At 39.6% G+C, this 25,484-nt stretch overlaps 1 protein-coding gene across 1 annotated transcript in view; it reads right to left on the bottom strand.

Annotated features, from left to right (window-relative positions):
• Positions 1–3,175: 3,175 nt before the first annotated feature.
• The window catches only part of plpp4 (phospholipid phosphatase 4), a gene marked incomplete at both ends in the record, with an annotated part of 59,290 nt that continues 36,981 nt past the window's right edge, over positions 3,176–25,484 (bottom strand). Inside the window, 5 exons of the mRNA XM_080507839.1 lie at positions 3,176–3,384; positions 4,914–5,084; positions 13,700–13,824; positions 13,912–13,975; positions 18,457–18,547. Coding sequence (XP_080363965.1) covers positions 3,176–3,384; positions 4,914–5,084; positions 13,700–13,824; positions 13,912–13,975; positions 18,457–18,547 — 660 coding nt within the window. The remainder of the gene's footprint in view (positions 3,385–4,913; positions 5,085–13,699; positions 13,825–13,911; positions 13,976–18,456; positions 18,548–25,484) is intronic.

Raw genomic sequence — 25,484 nt, 5'->3', positions numbered from 1 at the left:
TCACAGTACAGTAGGCGACACTAACAAGTAGGATGAAAAGCAAAAGGCAGTCTTAACCATACACACATTTATTGAAAACTCTTAAACAAGAGAGCATCACACACACATAATAGTTCAATTATATGGGAGAGCAACACAGCCAACAGCAAAAAGCAGAACACACACTTTAAGCAGAGTTACATTCACGCACCCACACACACACACACACACACACACACACACACACATCCAGATCACTCTGTATTTGTACTTGTGCAACCCGGAAATTGTTTTTTCAAAGTATAAACAGGTTGAAAAAAAAGAATTGAAGTGTAGATTGGATGTCTTTGACTGAATAACTCAAGGATGAATATCCTCAGTTTGATTTATCTTCAGTGGTGTATTTAATCCAGCTCACCACCTGAGCAAACATAGGCTCCAGTGATACTGAAAACACAAGTTCCTTTGTTTTCTTCATTGACAAGATTCACAAAGCTGCAGTCCTTTATTGTACATAAATCATACAAACAGCAAAACACATCTCAAAGTGTTCTCAAGGCCCAACATGCTTAATGATAGAAAACAGCCTTTTCTCATAGAACTGGCATGCCATGAACAAAGATTCTCTAGTCTTGCACTCTTTTTTTCTTCTTCAGACATCTATTCATAATAACTGATTTTTTTTTCACGCGTTGGATATTTTAATCACTTTTCTCCCTTATGTCCATGTGAAGGTGAGATGAGAGAGGAAAAAATAGCCAAGAACAGCATACACCACTTGCCCTTCAGTGTCTGATTTATTGAAGGGATAGAGAATGTGTGGTTTCCTTCTCTGTGGAAAATGACTGAACTTTGTTTTTAAATCCACCGATTGAAATAAGCAACACCAACAGCTACAAAAGTATCTATAGCACCAAATGGTTTCTGAGAAATTGCAGAAACCTGTCTGCCTTCTGAAAAAACCCCAACGGATAACACAGGTGTATAGACTCTAAAGTGTCCGTGTCACAATCATCTTATCAATGAAATGTGCCTTGAGTGTCCAGAATCATAAAGATAAAGATCTCCAGGTCTGCAGAGAAAGATTTTAAGGACTCACAAAAAGGCTCCACTGTGAGTGTTGTTTCTCAGAGTCCCATCAAGTCCCATCACAGTGTCGAATGCCTTCCTCTGTCTGTTAAAACATCCAGCTCTGAAGAGATTTGTTTTGTATTGCATTGCTGTGGGTTAAGACTTGCCAAATGCATGTACGCGAGCACGCACACAGAGTTTGAAGAAGCTGCCAATGGAATGCAATGATGCCAAACTGTGGCTGATTTAACTTTCTCTTCTTTCTTTGATGGGTGACGTTAAAAATAATTGTGCCATGATAAACTGTGTCCAGAATGAAATCAACCACCAACTATGGGTGCAGCTGATGATTTTTACCAAACAGTAGAGAAAACCAAAGGGGAAAAAAACATGCATCATTAACATCCTGCAAGGTGATAAATTCCAATTAAAACTACACTTGACTTACAGCTTGTTTCACTCTCCTTGCAGTACAAATGCAAGCCTACTTGTGCAGCTTGTGGTGTTAGAGAAACACTGAGATTGTTGCTTCCCATTAAAGTCCCATTAAAAATAAAATGCTGACCAAGGCAGCACTAGGATATGTAATGTCCAACAAAACTTAACTAAAAGGCTACAAATTACTTGGATGATGATAGGGAACCAGTAATCTGTCATCTCTGCTAAGACAGCCAACAGGGTGAATACAATCGAGCTACAAGTCTTTGGTGTCTGCTTTGTTTCAACGGACTTCCCTATGTCAATAAATAATGGAAGTTAAATGAATGAATAATAGATCAAAATCACAGTCCTCTGTTTCAATCTGTCGCTTGCTGAATTCTAGATTGTCTATTTGTAGGGCTACAGTTTGGCTGAAAGGCCATTTGCAATGCTTGAGCAGTCCGCAGGGCACTGCCTATATTCCTAATGTCCTCATAAGTAGTAGTGGCTGACTTTGCTTAATAAGGATTAATGCAGGATCAGATTGGAGTTTGCACCTGTTGGGACACACTTGTTCTATGCCAGGGGTGGCCAACCCTGGTCCTCGAGAGCCGCAGTCCTGCACGTTTTAGATGTCTCCTCACATCAATACAGCTGACAGCAATTAGTGGCTCCTTGTCAAGCTTTCTGCAGAGCCTCATCATGACAACAGGTGTGTTTGAGCAGGGAAACATCTAAAACATGCAGGACTGCGGCTCTCGAGGACCAGGGTTGGCCACCCCTGTTCTATGCTATCTTCCCCTGCATGTTATTTATTATGTTAATGATGGTCCGTACCCTTTCGCAACTTCTGGGTAGCACAGGTATAATGCAGGGCTTGTGAAGAGTAGCACTGGACACACAGACAGTGAGGAGGATGGAGGCGACAGTGGAGATCTGAAGATAATGTGGAGAGATAGAGCAATCAGAGGAGAGTAGCAAATAGAAGAGGTTCGGTGAAAGAAAAAGTAAAACTGTTTTGATGTTGATCAGTGTTTACCCAAGAAGGTGTCCTGTATTCTTCATTACATTGCCATGAACAACAGAGAAATAAGGGAGTTCTGAATCTAGACTATTTCCTCCTGAAACCCAACAAATGTCAAAAGCTTTATTTATTGTATGTATTGGATCTAACATACCATATTCCTAAATGTTTTTGATGTCATGGTTTCAGTGCTATCACATTTCATTGGATTTCTTAAGATCTCTGCATATGTCTGTCCAAATCCCTCAAACAGCTGAACAAATAAACTCAGCCCATCATATAACAATCTGCCAGCCATGTTTGTTGTCAAGAAAAGTTCCAGTAAATCTACAAGTATTTATGTTTTCCTTCACAGCTTTCCAGGACATTTCTGCAGGATTTCCAGCACGTGTTTCAATCGTTCCTCTCAGTGGTGATGTCCCATATTTGTAGGTTCCTCTTCAACATCGCATCTAAATATAGGCTTTGATGGCTGCTGAACAGCAAACTGGATCCAAAAAAAAAAATACAAACACAAAAAGGTGTAGGTGTCACCGAGACGGGGGTCTGACAGTATGGAGGTGGGTGAAGGGCTTTGCCGTCCACTGGAATGTATACAAGAGCCCGTCAGTCACTGGGAATAGGAGGCGGGCTCAGCGGCTTGGTGAGGGTGTTGAGGGAAGTCTCGGTGGTGGCCACTAGTCATACTGGCCCTTCAGTTAAACCCTCCAGGGGAAGGGTGGTGGCATTGTCGGTCGGCTGCGGGTCGTCCAGAGGCTGCACGGGCGTGTGGGTGGCAGCAGCCAGACTGGCATAAGGCAGGTGGCCGTCTGTGTGCAGAAAGGGTGGGTAGTGCTGGCGGTAGCAGATGTATGCAAACAGCAACCCGATCACTCCCCCAACGAAGGCATCTGCAAAGTCACAAAAACACGTATATTTAAAAGTATGCACATTCAGCTAATTTCACCCTCTGTGGAGGAAGATGAATAGCACCTGTTCTTAGAATGGACTCAGTCAGCTGCCTGTGTTATGTTTAAATGAGCATTAGTCTTGGCAGGATAGTTTAGCGGTTGATGAAAGTAACATGAAAGACGAAGCAATGAATCTGTTGTACTGAGAGTACAGGGCTCACTAGCCTCTGGACAGCCTGCTTCTGTCATTTTGTCATATGCTTGTAATATACCTGCTCCCTTTAAGATACAATAGATCACATAATATCACCCTGTCATAGTGATTACTAAGCTTATATTACTGAGTATAGATCAAAATGACACCAGCAGCTGGTGGCCTGAAGCAGCTGAAGCGGAGGGTTCCATCATATCAAAATCATATTTTTCCATAGGTCTCCCTTTATTTTCTCCTTATGGCTGAGATGAAAAATAATCTGACATCGATTCTCACAATTCATGAGATGTACAATGCATGAGCTTGCTCCGTGAATGTCTCATCGAGTCCTGTCAGCTGAATTTAATAGACTGTGATTTGATGCAATATATTAGTGCAGTGGCCTCATTGAGATGGTGATTGGAAGTCCAGGCCTTTTCCCCTCCCAGAGGCTAGGGCACACCTCCAAAGAGCAAAAAGGGAATGGTGACAATATTAACATCTATCAAGCATCGCACAGCTGCCATGCTAATGGGGGCTACCAGCTTGTGTTTACACTGAGAGGAAATTGAGCCCCTTCATATTTGGTGGGCCGCACCATTGCTGCTAATCTTAGACTTCTGAGGAGAGGAAACAAAGAAGATTCAGAGAGCGATCATTGAGGTTATAATTGCTGCATGTGTTACCCTTTTGATGCAAATAAGTCCTGGTTGCTAAAAGAGTTGTCTGATATCTAGGAACATATGGCTTCATAAAACTAATTAACACCATATGACTGAGTTGTCATCACATTCTCACATATTATTTCCCACTCCCCACCCACATATGTATTCCCTTCCCTCCATCTCTCCAAGTCTGCTTCCAATTTCCCCGGAGATGATAAAAATAGCCAACCCTTGTAATTATACACTTAAAAAGAAAAATCCTGTACTGCTGAAAGAAATGTTACTTCACAGGTATCTGACTGAGTGCTTAATCGATCAAACCCTGTTATTATGTTCTAACTGAAAAGAAAGCAGCCTGTTGGATAAATAAGCAAGCTGTTTGCCTAACAGGTGTTGGCGCTTTAACATGTCACTCATACTGATGGTTAAAGCATTTTGTATTATTGTGTAGCTATTCATTCACAGTCCCTTTATAATTTGTATGTGTCATAATTGCACAAGTAGCCCAAGCCAAGTTTTATTGAAATATACAAACCAACATCAAGTTCTTTACCAGCCGACAGAAGCACATATAATGATCAAGCAAGTCAAGATGGGACCGTTTTTGTTTGATAATAGGTTTTGATTATTACAATTAATCCACAATCAGAAATGTGAAGATTTCGGCAGACCTTGCCAGTGGTGCTTGTAGTCGCAGGTGCGGGACAACGCAATCATCATGGCACTGTAAAGAGGCAGCACCATGGCACAGAGGCGCCAGCTACGCCCTCGACCTTGATCCGTGAAACACTGCAGCTTTCCCGCCAGGTAGAAAGATGTAAAACCAAGCCCGGAGAATGCAACTATTGCAAATAAAGGACAGAGAAGAGAAGCATGGACATAAAATTCTGCATTCACTTTATAGACTGTCATCTCTGCTGTGAATTATTCATGTAAACCAGCAAAAGTCATCATCTTGGAAATATACATACATATAATAGTGATAAATTAGCACACATCAAGAATTTTCTAGAATGGGATGGTCTCTATTCCAATGCATACAACACAAAACATAGACATGAAATTGGCAATTTGTAGTTACTATGATGTGCGTAAACTATAAATACACATTTAAAAACTGCTACATTTAAATGCACAGTGGTGCATTGGTTAGAGTGGCTAGATGACTTGGAATGGATGGATGGATGGATGGATGGATGGATGGATGGATTCCATGTTAGAGTAAAGAATGACAGCATTTGTTTTAAACCCCTAAGTATGTATTGTCATTATATAAAAGATCCAAAACGCTCTCTCAGGCGACTATTACACTGATTGATTAATGTCCCCATAACTAGCCAATGTAGTGAATTCAGAACGATAGTTGTTTTGAAATAAAACAAATGACACTTCATGTCAAAATGTCTATAAATAGATTCTCAACAGATAGGTTCCATTTCAAAATAAATCCCATTCTGAACAGGACAGGTGGTTTAGTATCAAAGGAAAATGAGGTGATAACACAGACAAATGCATTTTTATTGCATAGGAATCCACACACTGACGTCATCACTTTATTTGGTTTCATGTAAGCAGAAGAATCTGACCACTTGATCTGGAAGAATTCAATCAAATTGACAAAAACAAAGCAAAAACATAGATATATAATGTCAGCTCATGTTTGTTGCAAAGAGAAGCCATTAAACTATCGTGTTTTTAACTCCATTATCTTCAAAAACACATTGTTTTCCAACAGAATTCATGTATATTTACAACATGTCAGTCTTTTTTCTGATGGGTAAACAACAAGTCCCCATGATGCAGATAATTAATTTTGAGAACATGTTTTAGAGTATAGGTTACTCACTGCGCAATGAACATATGTATGTATGTGTGTGCATGTTTGTGTAGGTGTGACAAGAAATGTATTAGAGAAACTTTAATGAAGGAAGCTGATGTGACTTTTGCAGCTTGTCCACTACCACACACTTGCAAATAATCTCACAGAAGGAAGAAACTGACTTCTGTAAGGCGAAAACCGTGCTGCCAAATCACGGCTGCGGGTGCCCGAGAGCAGGCTAAAGCAGGGAGACAACTACATTCAAAAAAGCTATACTGAGCACAACCCACACACGGAGAGATTTAACAATGTGTACTGTATATTATTGCAAATAGAGTAGTGTGACATCAGTGTACATTCCACAACACAGAATTAGATTCCAAATGAGTCATTTACTATGTAAAAGCTGCCTTACCCCCCCCAAACTGATGCAATGATCATTTCAAACATAGAACTCACTCCCTGCATGAGAATTGTTATGTGCAGCTGGCTTTCCTGCAGGTGTGATAAAAAAAACCCAAAAATATACACCCCACCAGCACTTTCTTCCCAAAGCCTAAGCTGATCACAGTCAGAATAGGAGAAGCAACTTTGGTATAATTGTCTGAGTTAAAGGATTTGCCATCGAGCCATATGAGGCTATGCAAAGACAAGGCTACTATCTAAGCTACAGCAGGCCAGAGAGCACCCATCAGTACCTATCAGCTGCCCATTTGTCACTCAACCCACAAACTGGACCACTAAGGATGCAAGGACACGTGTGCTGCCTGTAGAGAGGAAGGATGGTGGGAAAACGAGGCAGACACAGAAAGTCCAGCTGTCTCAGTGCCTGTCCTGCTGTTTAACTCATATGTGAATTAAAATATTACAACGTCCCCCTTGGTGCCATTTTGAAAAATTTATTAAATTCCTGGTTTAGGCGGACACTTGTGTTTTTTAATCCTCATAATCTTACATCCATATCTAGAGCTCAGGATGTACTCTTATTCTACTGCATTTGTACTTTGAATTCTTAATTAAATCCTGTTTGATTTTTTCACAGAACTAAAAGCTTTCATAATACTCTGCCAGCTAGCCATCAAGTTGAGCTGATGTAGGTCAAATATGTGCAACAAGGGGGCATTGATTTGAGAAGTGAGCTATTTCCAAATTGTGTGGACCTTGTCAAGGCGAGCGACATATGCTTCCAGGAGGTCAGATACAAATATGTCTGATTATTTGTTGCTTTGGGTGAAAATACAGCAGACTGCAGAGGTTCTCCAAAGCGTTGCACACATAGCAGACCCCAAAAACACATTGTTAACCTCTGCATATCTCAGAGCCCCACTGGTGGCCTCAAAATAAAGCACTGCAAATTGAAGTGGACAAAGTGAAGCAACAGGAGACGTTTTTTAAACCAATTACACGTCAGCAGGAAATTAGCCTGAGAGTTAACTGGCACTAAATACAAAAGTAACTGAATTTATCAAAGGCCACAAGAATTAAGTTGATAATATGGACGCAGGGAAATTTGAATCCTATCATATGTCATCTGGTACTTTGTGGTAAAAAATAAACCCCAATATAGTCACCATTACTTACAAATTGTACCACACAGACTATGCAGACAGCCTTTAATGTGATTTGGCTGCTCAAGTCAGACTCGTCCTTCTGTTCTGAGGTTATGAACAAGCCATCCAAGACCCTCGGCCCCAGCATCCCTCTGTGCCCATCCATCTCACTTCCTGATGACCTCTCCACATTTTCAATCACACAGTGGCTACCACCATTCATTTTAATGGCCTTTAGCTCAGCCATGACAATTACACTACTCATTTGAAGGGACAGAACTAAATTATCCATGAGATAAAGATGCAGTGTGCTAACTGAACATTTCAACTTTCAACATCGTACAGTTTCAAGACAAAATCTCATGTTTTCAGGACTTATTTTCAAAGTTTCTGCAAAACCAAACCCATTATAGCAGAATGTGTAGTATTGTGATATTTACATGAAACTGCTCATTTGTAGTTTCATTAATTATTGAGGCATTATAAATTAAATTCTGCATATTTACCTTGCTTTGATTTTTGGATCTTCTTAAATTGTTAACATACAGCAATTGTGATACTTGGTGTTGGTTTTGACATTTAGAGCAGAAGGGCAAAAGCTCGCTTGATCTTGATTTTTCAAGTATGGATACAGATTGTTAAAACTGGGCCTCACGATCCTTCTCACATTTTTGGTTTTAAGCAGTGGTTGTCAGAAAAGTCACCACATGGATAACTGGCTTGTGGCAGCAAAGTGTTCATAGCGGCGTCGCTTATTGATCCCTCAATGTCAACTCTTCCTATCACTATGAAGCAGAATTCACCAAGCGTTGGATTGTTTAGCCAAGAATAGGGAACGTGTGGTGGGATTAGACCATCATAAGACAGGTTAGTTTTGCCTTACTGGCAATGTGTTGTTGCAATAGTAATCCTGCTGTAAATATAAACACCAACACCAACATGTTTATTTATCTGTGAGGACATCAGCAGCAGCAGCAGCAGCAGCAGCAGCAGGGATCCAGTAAACTCTTATTGCCCATTATCATTATTCATCCATACTGACAGGAGCTGGAACTTATCCAGACAAGCTGTGTGAGAGAGGCAGGGAAAAACTCTGGACAGATCACACTCCTCAGAGAGTGAACACATTTATTCATCCACATTCACAATGTGGATGAATAAATGAAAACAGTTTGGAAGGTCACGCCCGACAAAACCGACTGCATCAGTTCAATACTCAATCTTTGAATTTTTGAAACATTCCCAGCTTCATCAGACAGCGCAATTATTTTCCGTTTTCATTTAATATCAGACTTGTTGATATATTTCACATTATATCATTAACAGCTCTTGGGACCATCACGGAACAATAAAAAGCATACGTTTATTGTGTCTTCATATACAGTCTGAAACTGGTGTAACTATACAAGCTTAGAAGCTTATTACTTTAATTCATCCCCACTACATCAACAATGAATTCAGTTAGGAAAACACATTTCAATAAAATATGTATGAGGCATTCAAGAATTAAAAAGGGAATAAAAACAAAAAGTGAAAAAGTGTCCCCTTGACTTTCGGATTTACCCGACATTAAAAAAAGGATGTCTATTTGCACTTGTGTGTATGTTTTTGATAGTCTGGATGAGTTTTGACACTGTAGACTTGAAAGAGGATGAAGACAGTAAATGGGAACAACATTCACTGAGCTGTTTTACATTTATCTGATTGAAAGCACAGATATGAAGGGATTAAACCTTGCCAACTAATTAAGCCACACAAAGCTTGAATTGAATTTCAAAAGAATAAAGAAAATGGTTTACTGAACTGAAGCAGGAAGACTTGAATATTTTATTCCTCCACTACACACAAACAGCATGTTTGCAGACACATTGAGTCAACATCTTGAGGATTACACTAATAGAAATGCTTTGGCAGCATACATAATACATGAGCAGGGACTGCAAGTGTCTGTCAAGTGCATGCATAGCGACACACAAGAAAAGCACTCACGCGTTTCTACATGTAAAATTACTACAATTAACTGAGGATGGGAAACACAGTGAATATGAGGTGTAGTTAATAATCGCTGAAGAATTGACTTGTGAAGAGGGAGCAATTCCCAAAAGGCCAGGGGACAGAGAAAGGAGGCCATAAGATAGGAAAACATTGTGGTAATGAATTTGCTTCATGCATTTCAAAAGCCTTTAAAACGAATTCCCCTGAGACAAAACAAAGACGCCTAATGAGAGTATTGAGTGCAGCAGGATTCATCAAACAAACACAGGTTGTTCAGAGTGTTCGAAAGAAGAATGTCCATTTCTGATAATTCCATAAAAAAAAAAAAAAATGGAGGTGGTGGTTTACTGAAACAGGATTTATTTTTTAAAAACATGAACTAGGAATCCATAGTAAGAAATTTCAACATCAATATGCAATTAATTCCAAACCTGGAATGAAGATTTAACAGTCTGTCAGACAGAGGAAGCAAGAACAACTTTACTAAATCCAGCAAGCCGCTAACACTGAGTGGCTCACATTTCACAGCATGAGCGGCTTTGAAGAAGCAATTGAAAGAGAAGGTCCTTTGATTCTTTATTAGTGTCTGAGAATATGACGAACATATGTGCTCACTCTGAAAACCCAATTCTCGCCTGGTACTTAATGTGTTCATCTCAAGATGTTCGAGGAAGTGGCTGCGATAGGTCGAGGAGATATGAAGAATATTATTAAAAGGGCATTATTCTCACCACGATTCCAGTTTTTAATAGAATGTATCTTGTCTTGGTTAAACCATAATTTTTAGTATGAATCTTCAGTGATCCTCTGGATTTCCATCAAGAACGTTGAGCGAGTCTGTTTGATAAAACCAGTTGCTGGTTTGATAAAAAACAGTTCTTGCTTCTCTTTGATACTGTTGATGTTGGGACCAATGCTGTTGTTGGCAGAATTTTCTGCTATTGACAGCTGTTGTTGATCAAGGTCACTTGAGGGGAGAAAATAGACATTGTTGTTGTGAAAACTTTCAGTCTCTCAGGCTTTCTGTGAAACTATTTTTCTGCAAGAATCCATCTAAACTGATTAACACAGTGTTTACACTCAATATCAGGCATCTTTAATATTGTGTGTCCTTTCCCAATACTCTCTGGAAATAATTCTGATTTGCCATCTGATGAAACTGCATTTTAGCAACTTATTTACTAATGATTAGTAATCCTAGTAAGTCTATCTTTGTAAAGCCGCCCATGGTCTTCTGAGCATTTGTAGATACATATATATATTTTGAATTTCAAGTCTTCGAAAATGTTATTCTTAATTTGTAATTGTAAGTCATCCTCCATCATTTTCTGTCAATACCTCAGTTGAGAACAGAGAAACTGTAGATTGCGTATCATTAGACCTCAGCAAACCATCCCCACTCTGTTCTGTCTTCTTCCTCCTATTTTGATCCTTTGACCTTTGCAGGGACCGTTGAGACCTTACTCTTGTTTCTCACCTGAAGCAATGCATATTAAGTACCCACTTGGGAGTTAAGGCTGGCTTAACCATTAACATACAAAATCTCAACAGAAACTCCTTATTAGCACTGTATAATTGCTGTTCCCCTCCTAAGTCAACCTAATTCTGCCTCTTTACAGAACTGCAATCCTCTTTAGATGTCATACTTGTATTGTGGCTACAGCAAACCACGGCGAGAAAATAAACGTAGCTGTGCATACGTTTAAAGAAGTGGAAAGATGCTAAGTTTGACTTGCTCTGTCTCAAAGGATTAATTTATCCATAGAACAGAATGTGGACGTTAAAATGCCAGATGATTTTTTTATGTACATTAATTGGTCATATCTGATGGCTTTAATTTGCACCAGGGGAGGTGGAGGTAGTGAGATGCATATGAATAAGATGCAGACAATTACAGTAGAAGCTTCAGGGTTTGCTTATTTGCTTTACCGCTGCGTATATTGGTGCAAAGGCTTCCGGGGGAGTTTGTATTTATCTGTTTGTTTTCCCCTTTCTGGGACCTGCCTTCTCCAATTTCTGTTTTTCCTCTCGCTTTGCTGCAAGGTGTTGAAAACAAAACTAATCACAGAGCATGTGAGCAGCCTTAAAAACTCTGAATGCAGCCATAATAGTCTGTGTGCTTTAAAAAAGAAGCCATCAAACAGTGACGTCTGGAGTATATTTATAACTGCATTTATATATTTTTCCTGGCCGATTGTGATGGATCAATTTGGGTTATATCTTACCAGGCAGCATCTCGTGAAGCTTTTATCTGCCCAAATGTGGGGCTTGTGAAAACAGTTTGTGTCTTGGGCCTCACACTTGCCAGAAGTATTGCTGTATCACGTCCAGATGCCACTTTAAATAAGGCTACATCACTCTGCAGACCCTGGTCCTCTGTCCCTTGCCACGTTTGTCTGGGTAAAAGCTTTGTAACTTATGCGTGGTCCAACAAGCACTGTCTGGCGGAAAGGGACACAGACAGGAAATTGGATTTCTTCTGCTTCTCAGAATGTGCTGGCATATGGGTGCTCCCTGTGTCCCGCTCGCACTGTTCTCTCAATCACTTTCTTACTCGCAGTGCAACATAAGGCTATTAGAGCTGTCGCATAGAAGAATGTAATCCATACACAGTTCTGCACTGAATTACAGGCCAATGTGCCTCTTTTGCACTTCTAATATGACTCTACCAGCACTTCAAAGCATTTCTTCCTTTCCTGATGCAGGTGTGTTTGAATCTGTTCATCTTAACCTTTAATTTCATAACAGACCAGACCGTGAAATTACAGTCATGATGAATATTGGTAAGAATTTTTGCTGTCAAAGCTCATCTATCATCAAAGTATCTTAGCATGTTTCTGTTATTTGGAGTTTGTTGCAGAGTCGGTCAAAACGAGATGCCAATTAAGCAGATTTTCAAAGAACTTCACACAGACACACACCTTTCATCTGTCAGGACCACCTCTATCTGCGGTGAAATGCATGCCGCATTATGCTCATACCTTGGATACAAATGCCTTCAGCAGTCAGTTTAATTCTCAGTCTGTCATCATTCATTGTATGTAAATTAACTTTTATCTTTCCCTGCCGTCTTTTTCTTCATCGTTCAGTTAGGGCAAAGAAAACCAAAACAAACTACAATTAAAACAGTGAGATGCATCAGTTGTTTCACTGAAATACATTCTTCCCCCTTTTTAACATATGTTAGGTAAAAGCTTCAGTTCATTACACGTTGCTGGAGAATTCCACACAATGGCCTCGCGTATGTGTACCCAGCAAAAGGGCTCAAACAAAAGGGGGAATAAAAAACTGAAAATACAAATATCAGCCATTGTCACAGCTTACTGAAAGTTTTTTTTTCTTTTTTTTTTTAAGGCCAACTCTTTATAATATAAGAAATATTTGATTTCACTGTAATACTGGTGTGAACTGCACTGAAACATACTGACACACAAGCATATATGGAAAAAAAACCAAACAATTCCAAATATCATCTCTCATTTTATGTTCAATGGTGGAAAGGCAGTTGTGAGACGTTTCCGAACATATATCTTCGTATTTGCGGCCTTTACATGCCTGATGTACAATTCTCTGCTGAGGGTTTGTGCAACATCTGTGTGGCCCTGAGCAAATACTCTGTGTTTTACAGCTAAACATTCATCAGCAGGACAACAGGAAAACGTGAATTATTTAGCACACTGCTGAAGTGAAAACAGCTTGGAAAGCAATATGGTCGAAAAGATGTCCGGGATCCCAACTTGGCCCAGGCAGCTGAACGCAGCAGGAAGTCAGACAAAACTGAAACAGCCGGTACAAATTTTACTCTCTTCTTGCACCAAGTCAGCAAGAAGGAATCTGCCTGAGGACTGGGGAACCTTATGATAACTCATCGCTACATGTACATAATCACCTTTGAAGAGGGATAGAAAGAAGAAACACCTTGACACAGATAATCAGCACAAACAGAGGCTTTCTCCTTGTTGAAATGTTGCTCAGAGCATCAAGACCAGACTGACTGAGAAGTGGAAATGCAGTTTTAATGAGGTGATGTATGAGTGTAGATATCTTTTGACATTGTTTTATAAGTTTAGGCAGCGATGCTCGTAATACTCACAGGAAGAATGGCTGCTGGGGAAACTCTTGCGTCCCTCTGAGATGAGCTCTGGCTGACCGGTGCAAAGCATTTTTACATTCACTTGTCCGTCTGGGAAACAACGCTGAAAATAATCTGGTCTTGGTCTGGAGTTTACAAAAAAAATGCAAACGGTGAATTTTGTAAATCTATGCAAAAAATGTGTGTGAAATGCTTCTGTTCGTTTAGCATACCTGCCAACAATCAACTTGATTGTATTTGTGAAGACTCCATTCAGTGCCAGAGCCAGGGAAACAGCTGGACAAGGAGAGACACATGCATGAAACCTCTTACAGCAGCTCATTGTTGAAGCTGCTGAAACGAACAATATTAAATGTTAATTAAAGCAGTAGTTCTGGTAAAATATACAAGTAAAGTTCATGAGAATTTCCCTTCTGGCTGGGCAGGTGGTTGGATTGTGTGGATTTATGTGTGAAACAGGCTCTCGTGATTCCTCAGCAGGTTTTACACACAGTCAGAGCTTCACTTCAGCACCTCTGTGAAGTACTTTTCAAGCACAGTGGCCCTTTGAACAAGTTGACTTTCTACCACACTCGCATTGGATCATTCTGAAACAAACACTTGTAATTTTTAACTGTTCACCATCTTCACCATATCAGTTTAGAACATTACAATTTGCCAATTATCACTGGAAAACCATGAGAAACATCCAAGTTATTGAGCATTATGGTGAGCAGTTCAGCAGTATTCCATACTTTGTGTTTCTGGGGCCTCAGTGCTCCGTCGAATCACTTCATATCGAACACAAGCAATAAAACTTGCAAAACTTTGCATCCATGAAGTTTGACATGCTCTGCAAGTTCTTTGTAAACCAGGCTCTCAGTTTCTTCCATGCTCCTCTTTCCTTTTTGCTCCTCTTTCTTACGAACTTATTTTAGGCTAAAGTCACTTATATTATATATCAATAATATTATATGAAGATATTATATTTTAATGTTTACAGACAAATTCTAGTGTTTTTTGGCCAATACATTTTTTTAAGATATCATAAAGCTTTAAAAATCCAGAGAGTTGCTCAGAAGTCATGAATGTCTTTAATAGAAACATATTTTGTGTTCATGTTTAAATTTTAAACAAACTTAACGTTTCAACTATTGTGTACCGACATGAAAAATAGTGTTTCACTGAGTTGCACAGTGATAAACAAACCTTATCATACAACATACATAGCAACCATTGGCAGCTACATTCTCTATCATCATAGTGTTGGTGAATATACATAATGAACAATTCAAAAGAGATTCTTGCTCCATGAGTGGATTTAGAGGTTTTAGAAAACATTATTTTGACACTTTGTTTTTAACCACAATTTGATGCAACATTATTCTCTAGATGGAGTTATGCAAGTTCAATATTACTCATCGAAGTCAAAGAAAGAAATACAGCTAATAGTGGCGATTATCTTTTAGATTTTCTGAATGAAGTACTGAAAAAATGATACTTCAACTGCAATGAAGCAATTAGAGCTTTTTCACAGAGTTGGTGAGAGGAAACATGAGTTAGTTGACAGGTAAGTCTCACTTTGTAACTGTATGCTCATTTAATTAGCTATAAAGAAACCCACAGGGGCTCATCATTAGCCAGAGTTCCTGCCCTCACAGGTTAATCTCAGTAGTCCGCAGTGGAATTGAATTCACCCCACGTTGCCAGAGCTCAGATGTGAAATCTTCCTGAGCTGCCGAGAGAAGCACAGTGTCAATGTTATTTAACAGCTTGTTAATTTGAGCTGTTTCAGTGCAGGCGAGAGGAAAGCACCAAAAACCAGACCTGTTCTGTTTGACCAGCTTAAAAATGGGACGTTGTAAATTGCAGTGTGTTTCCTCCTGTCGGATCTCAGAGCTTAGCACTCAGGATGTAAAACTATTGCCCCAGACCTGCGTCCAGGCAAGCTTTACGATGTTTGCCATGGTCGTCAAAGTACTAATAGATTTTTTCTTTTTCTTTTTTTTTTTGTTGAAAGCTGAAAGCAGATCTTAACCAGTTTTTACAGTTTGTATTTTAGCTCCAAACAATCAAGCATCTGTTCAAACACAAAAAGTAGAAACTGTGGGCTCTTCAAGCACCTTTGAGGGGCTTCATTCACTTGTGGGACACACAGAGGTCGGAGGTAACAATTTGCTCATCACTACTGTAGCCGATTTTTGAAGTATCTGTACTTTACTTACGTCTTACCTGTGCTTGTTTTGTTTTTACTCCCTAAATCTGAACATGATAAAACGTTCAGTTTCACTCCTACCTCTATGAGGATGAGTCAGATTTACAGTGAAGGCTTCAAAGTAGCTGACAGTCACACTCGTACATAGTGAAGGAGCAGAAGTTGACAAAGTAAGCAGTGATCGAATCATATAAACAATGATTGAATGCTAAGGCTACCGGTTTCCCCCCAAATAATGCTGTTCAAATTTAATTCATAGGGTTTTACATACAGCCAAGTCAGGTTATTGCATTTTTCAAACATAGAAGTTGCACCTGAATGTGAGTCGCATTTGTTAAAAAAAAAAATCTCGCTCTGGCCATACATTGACATAAGCTCACAGTTAGCCTTCCTTGCTTTTTTCAGAAGCGTAACACTTTGCTGCATCTTTTAATTATTAATTTGTATGATTTCTGCAGTGTAGCTTCTTTTTTGGTCACGTTGATTACCCCGTCAGCTAAACGCAGTAATAACTGAGGTTTTCCTGCAGCAACAACATATCTGAAATCTACTTTCTGTGCCTGAATAGCAACAAACTTTAATGACTATATCTGAAATGGCCAGATGCACCTTTATTTCAGTCTGCCTACATTACGTTTTGTGCCAAATTCTATGTTATAGCAAGTGAAGGGAAAAAAAAGACGATTTAACTGTCACTTTTTCGACAGCAAAAGAAGACAAAATTATAAAATGATCATTCTTGATAGAAACAACATGTGGTCTCAGATGGTAGTCAGCCCCATGTATCTCAATCACCTCTTAGTATAAGTAGCATAACCGGTCAAACAATTCACTTTGAACTTGTAGTGATGAACCACTTGCAGCCCACATGAAGTTCATATGCTTTATTCTCATAATGTGACCTGCACCAGTGTTTCTGCAAAATGAAAGCGCGCTCTCTGGCTCTGATCTACACTTTTCACACCTACTTAAAAAACCATTTGCAGTAATGATCAGACTTTGAGCACAATGGTAGAAAATTAGAGGTATATTGAAATAAGGTGACTGTCTTTACACTGCTGAAGTTGCTCTCTAATGTGGCTTCTTTGGTGGCCAATGTGAGATGTTATTTGAATCGTCTGAATAGTAGAAGACGTGGCCTTCTCGCGTGCAACCAATTAATCTGAATGATCCGTTTCTTGTATTATTACATAGTTCAGTTGTGTGTGTGTCAAAAGGATTGAATAATTGACACCTCAGTACAAATATTCCACAAACTCCACTTGTGTCTCACTGGAAAATGAATCCGTTTACATGCGGTAAACAACTGTGCCTCTGCATGATGCACAATCTCATATTCAGATGCTGAATACTGTTGAGCATGCTTTGTAACCAAAATTAAAGAATAATCACTATAGAATCATTGTGGTGCCATTCTCAGAGTGCAGTCTTTTGGAAAATATAATCAAACTTGCAAAACGGCTTCATTATATACTGAGTGATAGATAATCATGCAATTAAGCTGCAGGAGTTTTGGGAAGTTCGTTAAAGGGAACAGTGTTATCCTTTTTTTTTTTTATATAACTCCAAAGACACGTAAGGGTAATAATGTGATGTCGTAATATACATAATTGCAGTGAATAACGAAGACTCAATGGTGGTACAACGTTGATTCGTAATCACATATAATGTGTTTGCATATTTGATTTCACTCTTGCTCTGTAAATGAGCCAACTCATAAGGAAAACTGCTTTTCTGTGATTACAGCTCGAGACAGGAAGTAAATATCTGCAGACAGTTAAACATGAACTGCTTTTTTTTAACTGTGCACTGATCTGAAGAGTTGCTTTGTGATATTTCCTTCTCATTAGGTCTAGAGGTAACATCGATTCAAAGCCATCCTCATAACTACGATTATGTAGGAAGTTGTCAGAAGAACAGGCTTGCTTTTTTTACTCTTTGTTCTTCCGAGCGATGCTGTGTTCGACTTGCAGAAGAGCATCTCTGCAGGCGGTAATGGGCCTGTTAAGTTTCACGCACCACTGTAATCGCTGCACCAATGCACCGAGCCAGCCTCTCTCTCCTCCCTGATTCATCTCCTTGTGTCGCTTTAATTGGATTTCTGTTAAACTTCCTTAATGCTGTCTGATGTGCCAGAGCCTGCACAGACCTCGTGACCTGAGGGAGAGATGCCAAAGAGGGAATAAAATATACATCCGTGTGATAAGAAATACTCAGATGCTGTCTGAGAAAGGCACAAATAGCATTACCATCTTGAATACTGGTGGCAGATTAACATGTGAGGTCTCACATCGGGTCGCAGAGTAAAAAACATCTTCGCTGTTAAGTGCAGTAAAGTACTTTTGTCCCATGCTTCAGGGCAGGAAAGGGAAAAAATGAAAGATATTACAATTTTTTGTTAAAAAAAAAACCCAAAAAAACTTTTTTCATATTAGTGAAAAAAAATTCAGGCAGGGATGTTTGTGCAGAAACTGTCATATATATTCTGTCATTCTGAGGCCATTCAATGAGGACAGCTATCAGCAATATGTTTGTGACATTTCAAAGAAATGGCTTCACGTACCTAAACAGGCTTCTTTGATTTCTGTCTTGTCCGTCCTCTGAATTATCTTCACCACAAATATCACTGCCAGCGGGGTAAGGAAGGATATTGCCTAGGAGGAAATGGAGAAAATTACAAATGTATAGCTATTACTGTGACATTAAAGATGTACTGCACTGTTCCACTGGGTCCCTTCTGCAGGTTAATTGTAAAAAAGATGTGCGCCTGAGGAAATGACCCGAACCGATCCATCACTCAGAGTTAATTTTAACAAGAGAAACTAAGAGGCTAAACGAGCTTTTTTATTGAAAAGTGGGACGTCCTGCCGACGCTGGGAGGATTTGTATCCCTGAACTTGATGTGAGAAATGAGCCTCCTGCGCACCTGTGTAATTATTTATGCCACATAATGTATGAGTCACTTCTCAGCCATTCACACTGCCTTAAGCAAAAGTTAAAAAACAAAAGCAGAGATAAAGAGTCCTTTATTATATCACAGCTTACAATTCCACAGAGAGCCCTTCATTAGTTCAGCTTCATGCGTATCTGGATATCTCTACCAATTATACACAAATTTTATAATTCACCATCCCCTTCAAGCATGTTAAACTTGTAAATCCTCTTGAAATCAGACTGGTAAGTGCACTAACAGGCACTCTCTAAATTTAAGATCAAATCAGCTATAATTATTTTCATTCTTTATAACAAAACATGAGCATAGTAGGAATTACAGAAGTCCCATAGAAACATGTTGAGTAAAACATGTAAGAACTGAAACTGAACAAATTGAATTATTGATAGGATTACTTTATATGACGTTAATGATATATTGTAATTATGCTGGCAGATGAAAACCTAGCCTCTAAACCCTCGAGGATTTTGGTTTGAAAGTAGAAGCTATTGAAAGTAGCCTTGAAAACATGCACTATTAGCTCACATTTCAATTAGACAGTATTCCATCATTCATAGACAATAGAATATATTTCTGTTTTACAAAAACATTATGTTGGAAAAGCTGAGATCATATTTCCACTATATCACTAAAACCACATCTATTGCTTCTTCATGCAATTTCCTGTGTTGCCAAAAATGCACACAATTTGCTGAAATGGGGTCTAACAAAAGTCCAAGTATGTAATAATGTATCCCAATTTTTCAGGTATTTGTTGTTTTAGATCATTTGTTTTTACTTTTACTTTATTTATTTTTCTAATCAAACTTCAGCTCAACCAGATGAAACAATAATTACTCATTGTATTATATGAATTAAAATGTGGACAAAGTGCAAAGACACATACTATGCAATCTTGCATTTCACTTTTTGGGTTATGTCAATAACAGATGAAATGTTTTTCTTTTTTTCTCATAATTGGCAACATGTCAAAGTAACATTAACTTTAAACTAAACACAAGGCTACCAGTAGATGAGCAAGCTTCTTTATGTCCATGCAGGTTTCTATTACCCCACAACATTTGCATCACCTTCTTATGTGGTCATTAGTTTTATTCTCCTCCCTTGGTTTGCTATTAATGTTGCTGTATATGCGTGTTTTACTATTCATATCCAACATCCTCTCATCACAACATTGAGTTGCTTTTAATTTTTTATGTTGTGAAAAAGTACCGCTTGCTGTAAAATGCGTTGTAGTCCTCTGGTGTCCTACCCTTCAAGTAAAATGTGTTTCTCTTATATCCTGAATGAATCACTCATCAGTCAAGACGATAAAGCTTTAAAGTCACAAAATGAAACATGAAGCAATAAATCGACTGGATTTATTATTTGTACCTGATAAAAGAAGCAGGATTTAGGACTTCATGGGATAAGTACTGTAACTGAGTACTTCTACAATGTGCATGTGTTCCTATTGAGGCAGTGAATTTAATGAAAAGAAATGACTGTCTAGTTTCAATTGACATATAATATTTTATGTTTCTTAATCTGAAAGAGACTCAATAATACAGTAATTTGATGTCATTTTCATTATGGACTTACATATATTTTTTTATTGTTCAATCAAACATTGTAAGTTTTGTGAAGTAGTGAAATGATGTTGGGAGAAACATTGCAACATTTGTGTTAAAAGAAGTCAATGAAGTTAGAGCCCGCAACCATGACAACATTTCAAGTGAAAATGTATAATTTTCACATTTTTGTTTAAAAAAAAGTTTGTATTTACATGCCAACTTTTTGAAAATGATGTTCCGAATGTCAGAACTGATAGAAACTAATAAAATTATGCAGTTTTCCTGTAGAGCCACTAGCGGGTGCTGTTGGTTGTGTTTGTAATGAAACCAAACACACGAGTGCAAAGAACATTGCGCTGTAAGCATTAGTACATTGACAGTTGTATTGACAGACGATGAAGTTGGATTGCTATTATGAGTGACTAAAACTACCAAGTCCCAGGAGAACATGCTGCTTTTTTGAAAAGTTCCACTCTGGAAGCCATTTTCAAAAACTTGTGTTATCAGTGGCTTCAAGCATCACTGTCATGTAAACTGACACCCAAAACAAAACTATTTTCTTTTTAGTTTTCATCAACGTTGTTGTTGAAACCCGGCTTCAAATTAGTTGCATATTCATCAGGACAATCCATAGGTGTAAATAAAGAGAAAATATATGTGATGACAGAGATTAGGAAAAAGAAGCCTGCTGTAAAAGTACTATCTGGCTTTAAGTGAACAATATAATACAGTTGTATTTTCTGGTGAGAGAACTTTAAAAAAAAACCCTGCTCAATATGTCCTTTGAAGCCTTGCGTTTTACTTTGAGACTATTATTATATTTTAGAGCCTGCTGTCCTTATTTTCTAATTTTGCTTGAATAAAGAAGCTGAGCCAGCACTGCTTTTATTGCCTTTTTTACGCAAGTATACTTCTTTTTAAGTGAAGAAAGTGTTTACTGCAGCCACCACTGTGTGTCGGTGCCCTCTCACTGTCTTCATTTCCTCTCTGAGGTTGTACCATAATAAAAAACAGATCTGTCCCCTGTTGGAGTGGCATTTTCACATCTTCCCAGATTTTATGCCGTACAGTTGAAAGCACAGCACTATCACTATCAGCCTAACTTTCTTGTCCCATACTGACAATGTCCTGTACCAAAGTTGGCACCATCAAAAGAGAAGAAGAAGCAGGTGCTAATAAGAAAAGAAACATTTGAGAAGATTTTTATTGTCATGGTGTCAGGGATCAGAGGTGGTGTGCAGATGGACCCAAGCGCAGGCTCCAAGAGTCCCATAAAAAAAACTAACAAAAAAAAAAAACAGGTTTATTGCAGTCCAGGGAAAACAGGGAGACACGAGGACGACGAGAGGAGTGACGAGTTGACAAGACATGATGACGAGAGACAATACATGTTGATGAGCGGAACCGACCAAGGCAACTGAGGGAAAGGGGTTTAAATACACAAGTAAGGGAAGCACACAGGTGGAACACAACGATAGAACACAGAAGGAGAAGGCCATTGGTTAATTGGAAACACAAGGTGAGACGCACCGACCTGACACATGGAAACACAATAAGGCATCCACAAGGTTTGACAATGAATGAACGAAATTGTTTCAATAGATATACATTCCTGTGTGGGTTACTGTATAGAAAACAAGCCATGTGCACATCTTTGTATATGAAAATATGCCAATGCAATGTGGATGCGTTGTTCACCCTCACACACCTTGAGATCACATTCATATTACTGACAACAATGTCATGTTGAACAACAACAGTTCTCAGCGAAAGTTTCAAGTGGAATTGCGCTTTAATTGTTTTACTGGTTATTTTAACTTTGCAGACGTAAGAACCGTCATAACTATTTTATATTCATTTCATTGTACTGACCAAAAGAGTATGAGATCATTGTGCCACATAATAGAAACTTTTTCTCCACTTCCTTCAATGAGTGACCCTTAATGCTGTACTCAAGCAAATTCTGAATGCATTTTAATCAAGGTTTCAATGAGTCATAATAGCTTATCTGATTCCAGATGGATTCTTTATACCTTCGGAGTCACCAATGACACTAAAGAGGTCTGACTGTTGCATCTCAACAAAGGGTCCGGCTGCATTATCTCCAGCTTTTTGAATTAGTAGGATATCAGCCAAGCACAACAACGTTAATGCAAACTGTCAAGCTTTTAAGGAAGAAGGTTTAGTAAATGATTTGTCTTGTGTGTAGATGGATGTGTGTATGCATGTATTTATACAAATCTGTGTATACACGCTTCCCTGTCTTACCAACATGATGGACTGCCAACCCTACAGTTGGCATGGATGGATGGATGGATGGATGGATGGATGGATATTTAAAGTGAATGAATAGCAGCATGGTTCAGTTGGTAGAGTGGTCATCTCCCAAACGGAAGGTTGCAGGTCTTCACATGTCCACATGCCAAAGTGCCTTTGGGAAAGACACTGAACCCAAAACTGCTCCCATTGGAGTGACAGTGCCTCCATTGGTGTGTGATTGCGTGTATCAATGTTTGAATGTGATGAATGATCTAAAGCGCTTTGGGGCTGCTCAAGCAGTTGAAAAGCGCTACATAAGTGAAGTCCATTTACTATCTATCAATGAATGTAAGTCTGTGTGAATGTAAGATAACGCTGCAGCGTCTCCACAAGACAGTGTGCATGTGAATGAATGTGTACGAGTGAACGTCATTTAATGTTCAAAGGCTTTTTATCTGAGTGTGAAGAATTCTGACCATCATTAAAGGCTGATACATTAAGCTTTAACGTGCATCATTTAGCATAAATCTTGGATTTATTCCAACCAAAAGAAAAAACAAACTACACATGCTTAATATAACAGTAGCTGCAATGACTGACGGAGAGAGCTCAGCAGCTACTCCGAAGCTGGTTTTCCACATGATGACATGATTGATGTGTGTGGAAAGGCACAGTATGGGCCAGTCACTGCAGTGCTGACAGCTCACATACAGTTGAGCTCAATAAAACCTGGACAGGCAAGTGAGTTGATCATTTTGATACTTTGGATCAAACAATCACGATACAAACATCTGATGCTGTGCCAAATCAAATGCGCGCACACACACACACACACACACACACACACACACACACACACACACACACACACACACACACACACACACACACACACACACACACACACACACACACACACACACACACACACACACACACAAACATGCACACACATAAGCACAAGCTATAGTGCACACCTGTGTTTATTATAACCACTCGCATTTAAGGTTTCACTTTGTGTCACACTTGTCACAAAAAAGGTAATTGCTGTGACAAAACAGTGCAACAGCCTGCAACACCTGCAAATCCTCTGAGATCAGAGGAAAAACTGGATGACACACAGCAAAATGACTCAGTGCCAAAGCTGTGAATGATTCTTTATCCATTCTGGAGGTGATGAGATAAAAGATTAGAGATCTGAGATATATATGTCGGCACAACACAATACATTTTGCAGGTAACACATCAGGCATCTTTCTGTGAATTTCTACAGTTCTGCTTTGGATATTAAATAAAACATACAACTTCAGAATCACATTTAATTACTATATTGCTAAGCCATCCTAAAATCTGTAGGATACTGATCGTGTTTGGCTTATTATTGTTGAGTTGATCTTGATCGGTCTTTGTATTCCCGGAGCAGGAGTCTGGTTCGCATTGCCGGCAGTAAGTCGGACCTGTTCCCTGTGCACGTTGGCCTCCGGCAGGGGTGTCCTTTATCACCGGTTCTGTTCATCATATATATGGACAGAATTTCTAGGCACAGCCGGGGGCCGGAGGGGGTCCGGCTTGGGGACCACAGAATCTCATCTCTGCTATTTGCGGATGATGTGGTTCTGTTGGCCCCATCAAGCCTGGATCTCCAGCGTGCACTGACACGGTTCGCAGCCGAGTGTGAAGCAGCTGGGATGAGGATCAGCACCTCTAAATCCGAGGCCATGGTTCTCGACCGGAAAAAGGTGGCTTGCCCCCTCCAGGTCGGTGGAGTGCCCTTGTCCCAAGTGGAGGAGTTTAAGTATCTTGGGGTCTTGTTCACGAGTGGGGGAAAGATGGAGCGTGAGATCGACAGGCGGATCGGTGCAGCGTCTGCAGTTATGCGGACGTTGTATCGGTCCGTCGTGGTGAAGAAGGAGCTGAGCCAAAAAGCGAAGCTCTCGATTTACCGGTCGATCTTCGTTCCTACCCTCACCTATGGTCATGAACTATGGGTCATGACCGAAAGAACGAGATCCCGGATACAAGCGGCTGAAATGAGCTTCCTCCGTAGGGTGGCTGGGCGCACCCTTAGAGATAGGGTGAGGAGCTCAGTCACCAGGGAGGAGCTCGGAGTAGAGCCGCTGCTCCTCCACATCGAGAGGAGCCAGCTGAGGTGGCTCGGGCATCTATATCGGATGCCCCCCGGACGCCTCCCGAGGGAGGTGTTCCGGGCATGTCCCTCCGGTAGGAGGCCTCGGGGCAGACCCAGGACATGCTGGAGAGACTATGTCTCTCGGCTGGCCTGGGAACGCCTTGGGGTGCCACCGGAGGAGCTGGAGGAAGTGTCTGGGGCGAGGGAAGTCTGGGCAACTCTGCTTGGACTGCTGCCTCCGCGACCCGGCCCCGGATAAAGCGGTAGCCAATGGATGGATGGATGGATGTTGAGTTGATGTATGAGCTTTGTTTTTACAAAGTAAGAAAGCCACAGCTTGGATGGTGATTGAAGCCTTTCTCCATTAAACTATTTATTTCCCTTTTTTTCTTAATCAAATGTTAATCAGATACTTTAAATAATAAGTAAGCATTAAGTATTTTTTGAAACAACATTACACGGGCAAGTTATTAATCTTCTGCATTTGCATTTGTGTTTAGCTATTTGCTAACTTCTTCATGAAAAATGACTAACTTTCTTGTGTCACATGTTCATTCAAATGGTTTATTAAAGAAAAACAAATAACTTAAATTCATGAGCTTCAACAAAATTGCATTTGACTACTAGGTGTATTACACTCTTTCACCACAGTGGTTGTAATTAGAGGCAATCAGCTATGCTGTTGAAAGTTGGTCACC

This window comes from Blennius ocellaris, assembly GCF_963422515.1.
Source record: "Blennius ocellaris genome assembly, chromosome: 13".
Lineage (NCBI taxonomy): Eukaryota > Metazoa > Chordata > Actinopteri > Blenniiformes > Blenniidae > Blennius > Blennius ocellaris.
The sequence above is the reverse complement of the archived record's forward strand: the minus strand, read 5'-3'. Positions and strand labels throughout refer to the sequence as shown.